Below are 6,565 nucleotides of genomic sequence, written 5' to 3' on the forward strand. Positions count from 1 at the left end.
CCGGCCGGATGATTCTGTGATTCTGTGATCACAGGACCTTATTTTACCGCAGATAGTTGGGATCAGATAAAACGGACATTAGCACACTTAAACTGAAATAAAAGTTTCCATACAGCCTTCAGTATCAGCTAGAGTCATTTTAGAGTAATTTTTTCCCAATACAAATCAATTACAGAACAAAAAGGGCTCCTCCACACAGAAAAACCCCGATAAAGCATAATTTGAATTAAACAAATACAGTACATTTATGCACAGAATTTAAAACCTACTGAAGCTTAACTGTAATTTTTCTTCACATTTATTTATTCATTCTCATCAATATTAAGAATAGATTAAGGGATTGTGGGGTAAACATCTCATTGGAAAATTAAGTAAAAATTATGTCTGATCATCCAGCTATAAAACAACTCCATCATTTACCTTACTATCAGTTTGATCCCCGAGCTGGACTTTCAAAATGTGAGGGGGCTTTGCTCTTCCTGTAACAGCTGCTAAATATTCAACTAAAGCAGTTTTGCCACATCCTATTGGTCCTTCTAATAAAACGGGGCTCTGATATGCCACAGCCATAGCAAGGTTTTGAAGATTTGTGATGGCAGATTCAACCAAAACAAAATGGCCGGTGTTATTTTCCTGTTTAAACAAAAAATGTGAGTTACTATGCTGAAATTATTACTTTTTTTTTTTTTACAAGTTGTACAACACAGAACAACAGAGAGCGAGTCTAAGAACTAGAAAACTTTGGCCTGCAGATCTGTCAACACATATCAGCTGTATTTAATGATAGATATTAAAAGAGATTTCATCAAAAACCTATTATAGGTGAAGCACTTAATGAAGTACATGTACATTTTGTTCCCAAAGAGAGTTCACACTAGAGTTGTCAGTACAGGCACAGTAACTCTTCAATCATAACCCATGTCAAGCAAATACAATTTACAATATAAGTGAAGTCATGTCATCAGAATGGATCCAAATCACAGGACAAATCAAACAGCAACTTGATTCAGATGACGCAAGTACAAATACTAACTGTATTTACTTCTTCCTGCCCAACCCAAAGTATAAGATCATTAAACTCAGTGCATGAAAAAAAGAGGTAAATTCAGTAACATTTTGATTTTAATCAAAATGCAATGAATGTAGTTTATTGAATGGTAACTAATCAATGCTACAAATACTGTCCAAATATTGATTTTCCTACAGTCACTTATATATCAGTATGTGGCATAACAATTAGTGTTTTCCTGCCAAAAGCCAGGGACAAAAAAAAGTCAGAGTACATACTGTACCAAAACAAGTGTCTTCTATTTAAGTTTGATCTCCTCTGCTGATACCACTTCATGGTAACAATGCTAAGAGCACCTGCCTTCCCTTACAGTTGGTTCCTGACTCTTTGTCAGACCTCCTCTGATGAAAACTGGAACCTCCCCAGCATAACTGGAACTACGCTGCATACCAGATCATTGAAATACTTGAGGCTATTAAAAAAATAAAAGCATGCCTTTTGGGGAAGTTCTCTCCTCCCTCACAGACAAAGAGTACCCTTTCAGCAATCCAGTTTATAGCATGGCCTAGCTTCAGCACAGCTGCAGCAGCAATGACATTGGCACAGGAGTAAGTTATATCCTTAAACAGCTCCACAGTTCCCTTTGCTGCAATTAATTTCAAATCACATGCTCAATCCTTTAAAAAAAGCTAGAATACAGCAAATTAGAGTAGAGAAGTTGGGATGGCAGGGCTGAATTTGGGAGGAAATTCCTCCTTCCTTGCTTTTGCTACTCAAAAAATTCTGGACAATGGTAGTCTTCATTAATTTCTTTGTTCTTAATTTGTAGATGACTGTCACAAAATTAAATATAAATACTCAGCTAAAAGCTAAAACTATACCTAAATGAGATAAAAACATTCAAGAATACTGGCTGCTGCTACAAAAAAAAATAAACTGACCAGTATCTCAAGGGAAAAAAGGTTAAACACCGTTTGCTCAAAAATCTTTATGCCTTCAATGGACTTCTTAAAAACTATAAGACACTACATTCTGCCCTGCACTTCACTCTGGTGGACAAATTAAGTTCTTGCCCACTTCCTCTCACTTTTTTCTGCATTCTAAAAGAGTAAGTAGCAGCCCTGTTTTCTTTTAAGAGAAGAACTAAGTGTATCTTTGGAGAAAGACTCTTTATAAGATGCCTGTATAGCAAAAAACACTACTTCATGCAGGTAAAAGCAAATGTGCCAGATTCTGGCTTTATTCAGCTATGGAATATCCCCCTAACTTGGACTGGAGGTACTATGTAAGGCTGAATATTCTTTAATAGTACGTTTGTAAGAACTGCTACATGAAGATAAAATGAACAGCACTATTACACCTTCCTTGCTTCATTCCACTGCAGAGCTTCTTCGCAGCGTCCATATTATGCAACCCTAGCTTACAGCACACGTGGAGAAAGCTAAAAGATAACATGCAGTATCTCAATACCATTCAAGCAGGGAGTAAAGTCAGTTCGCTGCATTTAGAGATTCTAACAAAAAAAAAAAAAACGTGGAGAAAGCTAAAAGATAACATGCAGTATCTCAATACCATTCAAGCAGGGAGTAAAGTCAGTTCGCTGCATTTAGAGATTCTAACAAAAAAAAAAAAATGCTCTTCAGAAACAAGTCGTAGTCTAGGCAGCACAATACCACACACAGCTACTACATTTGCAGAGAGGTCACCCGACACAATATGTCCTTGCGTATATTGCAGTTCTTTCTCGTTTTGCCAAAATGAGGAGTCTGGATTGGTCAAAACAAGGGCTTGTTCCACATTCTGCAGCTGAGATTCTTCTAGCAGCCTGTGAAAATCATGTTTATTAACTCAACTGAAAGCCATCAACAAAAACAAATAGTGTATTAAGATCTTAAAAGTTCTTACTTTAGTCTGAAATGTATTAGCTCCTCAGGACTGAATATCTTCTTCAGGAAAGATAATTTATGCTCATCATTCATGCATGTAACCAGAGCAAGACAGTTTGAAGTATACCTAAAAATCAGGTTTAGAACAAAACGTAGTAACAAAAAATTTAGTTTGACAACTGTCAATTGCCAACCAAAATACCAAGTTTGGGAAAAAAAAAGCCAAAAACTTTCTTCACAGAAATTATTTGTGCTATGCTTAATTAACATTCTTTAAGATTAGAGAAATATTCAGAACTGAGAAAAACAATTCTACCCTGGCATACTTTACAGACTGCATGATCAACAGAAATACAGTAAAGAAGACTGACATAAGACACTGAAAATCAGGTTTTCCTTTGCCAGATTCTTTTCTTCTCCATTTCCCTTTCAAAATTGCTTTCTATTTCATGCTATTTCTAAAATAACCCTACTACAATGAACTTGGTGCCAAAAGAAGCCAATTCACAAGTCTTGACTTCATTACTACATAAAGCTGTCCTGCAACAAAAGGACATTCAATACAAATCATGAAACACTTTCTTTTTCTTATACCACTGTTTTTACCTTCCAAGAACAAAGCTTTCAACAAGCTTGGTGAGGGGGAAGGAGGAAAAAAAATAAAGCTTGCCAGAAGATGACTGGTTCAGGACAAAATTTAAAAGTCAGCTCATTCACTTACTTATTACCTGAACACCAGGTAAACCAATTCCAGTCAATGAACTAGAAATTCTTTCTCTAGGACTATTTAAGTGTATGTCATCCTGAAGAGCTTCATAAAATGGCTGACAGATTTGACAACACTCTTGTTCCTGACCTTCCTAAATTATACACCTTGTTCTAAAATTGTGTTACTAACATAATTCTGAATTTATGTTAAAAAAAATGAAGACTATTAAAGACTTTTTCTTAAATAAAAGTCATTATCAATACCACTACTCACATAAATAAGGTAGATCACATGATTAGGTTGAAGCCCTGCAGGCAGACAAGTAACATAAAACATCTGACCAAAAATGACATGCAAAGTCTGCAACAAGGCCAACTGGGAACTGTAGTTTAAATAAGCCAAGCTTTACAGTGTCTGGGATGTCTATATACAAGCAATAGAAAAAGAACCCCAACAACTCAAGAATAGCATAATCTATCATTGTAGCGTGAGTTGAAGCAAGAGTCGATTCCTCTCTACTTTCTTCTAGGACAATGTGCTAGAATGCAATGCAATGCACCAACAGGTTTACAGTAGAGGTTAAGTGGACAAATCCACCATCTTCCATGAATCCAACTGAAATTATTTGAAAATTATTTGAAAAGACTCTCCAGACCACAGCTTCAGAGCTAGCCTATGTTTCACTGTGATACATAACTACAGCTTTCAAAAGAGAAGGCAGAATCACAGGTACAGATACCATCAGCACAGATTTTTCCGGTATTATTTGAAGATTCTCTTCTACTTGAACATGAACATTCTTAAATACAATTCAAGATACAGATACAACTTTTCAATGGAGAAGATCTGGGGAGTTTAACTTACCAACGGACTAAAGTGTCATGACTCCTTAGGAGTGGAATACACACACTCCAGTCCCATAATTCCCGGAAAACTGATGGCTCCTTTTGCAAAAATCTATAGGCTGCCTCCATGAGGTCCCGTAACTTCATTCGTCTGCGCCCATATCGGACTGTGTTTGCATCTGAGCTCTCCAGGAAAAGCCTCTGGAACACTGGTGATGTATTCTTAAAATATCTTAAAGCGAATCTTTAGAAGAAAGAAAGAGATGTAACACAGACATCCAAGTCAGAGGAAAGGAAAATAGCCATTAATAAAAAACCATCAGGACAGAGGTCCCAAGACAGTAATTAACAGTATACCAAGAACTAAGGCACATATTTAACTTTGTCCACACTTGGGAAAGACAACCACTTCAGCAATCAGCTGACAACATATACGCTAGCTCATTAGAAATCATTACTTAATTATCAAGGGGAAACAGTACTGCCTTTGGTGAAATCTCTTCGATTGCTCTCTTTACTGAAAAAGTAATACTGCTTCTTACGTAAGTTGGTATTCTCCTGACCTACAGGTCTAATCTTAAATGCAGAGATTTGAGTTGTGAGAAATTCTCATGACAGTTGTTTCGCTTTTCTTTTGATCATTAAGATGAAAATCACATTAGATCTTACAACACAATTTAATTTAAACATGCTTTTTTCAAGACTCATGTTTTCTAACCAATTCTTTCAATTCAAAACACATTTGTCATTGTGGAGGACAATCTAAATGGTAACACCACCTCCCACCACCACCGAACACTGGCAAGCACATAATCTGCAAATTCAGACATTGCACAGAGACACTGCATTACTCACGGCAAAACATCAGGGTGGTCAGCAACCAGCTTGCTCATCGCTACACACAGCCTCTCATGCCGATCATGGTTGATTTGGCCATCAGCTTTAATGGCCTCTGCATTTCTTTCCAACAAATCCAACAAGAGTGGCCGAACTTGACGGCCAATCAATAGGGTACATTCTTTATCCAGTAGTAACTGTGCTAACGTATCGAGGATGCACTGCCGATCCTGCTGAGTCCAAACCTAGAGGAATGGAAAGTAATAACAGGTTCAACAGGAAATTATTTGGACTTTTAACTTCAGGACTACTCATGCAGGACTCACAGTGAATTTTACAGGAACAAATCTTTCAAAAAACAGAACGGAGCCCAGAATTCCCAATGGAAGTACTTACTTGACACAGCTCTCCATAGTCAAAGAAATTGGGAAACAGAATGAGTGACATGGACAATGACACACTAAATAGGAACTACAAAAAAGTCCCAAAATCCTAAATTATATTTTACAGTTGAAAGACAAAGCAAACAGTTTTTAATATTTTTAAAGAAAAGGCAAATATTATAACAACTAATACATCTTTGTTAATAAAATTCCCACTGATCTCAAAAGTTCAGTCTCACGAGAGCCACAAAACATTTAAGAGTTGAGTTCTTAAAAGGTTGAGTTGCATCACATTCACAATTTCTTCTGAAAAAAAGCGTTCAACCAACCACATTGAGAATTTTTTCCTTACTTTTATATAAAAATGGCTCTTCATTGCAAAATAAAATATATAGGCTTCAGAATAGATGGAAAACAAATTCACATCTGCTAGGAAAAAAAAAAAAATCACACAAGAAGCAAAACAAAAAACCCCAAAATTCACACATACCCCCGACATCCCCCTCAACATTCCTAACTGAAATTGTTACTGAAAAATAACTCATTTCTCATGTTTTGTTTAAATTTCTCTAGTCTCTGAGCTCATTGTATTATCCAAGCATCTCTCCACTTCCATGACATTTAGCATATAAGGCAGTACAAGTAATTATCACTTGTGAAAAATCAAGATTATGAACTTGCACTGTACCAGTTTTGCTCTTAACTTCGATGCTCCGCTCTCCCCTCCCCTGCTGAGTGAATCCTTATCCCAGATCAAGACAATTTTCTCTTTCTTGGCAAACAGTTGTAAATACAGGTAGGCAACAAGTGCTTACTACGGGGCTACAGAAATATTCTGTGATTCAGGAAGTCTTTTGTTCCAGCAACACATGCAGCCAATTCCTGCTTCTCCTAGA

General features: G+C 36.6%; 1 protein-coding gene across 1 annotated transcript; it reads right to left on the reverse strand.

The window, feature by feature from the left end:
• Positions 1-420: 420 nt before the first annotated feature.
• On the reverse strand, positions 421-6,168 carry LOC104491206 (midasin-like; the record flags this gene model as incomplete). The annotated part of the gene is made up of 6 exons (XM_010133592.1): positions 6,160-6,168; positions 5,305-5,531; positions 4,469-4,693; positions 2,915-3,022; positions 2,657-2,834; positions 421-633 (listed from the first exon to the last, which is right to left on the reverse strand). Coding segments are annotated over exons 1-6 (960 nt in total), but the record flags the coding sequence as incomplete, so codon positions are not given.
• Positions 6,169-6,565: the final 397 nt, after the last annotated feature.

This window comes from Buceros rhinoceros, unplaced genomic scaffold, assembly GCF_000710305.1.
Source record: "Buceros rhinoceros silvestris isolate BGI_N320 unplaced genomic scaffold, ASM71030v1 scaffold42303, whole genome shotgun sequence".
In the NCBI taxonomy this organism is placed as follows: Eukaryota; Metazoa; Chordata; class Aves; order Bucerotiformes; family Bucerotidae; genus Buceros; species Buceros rhinoceros.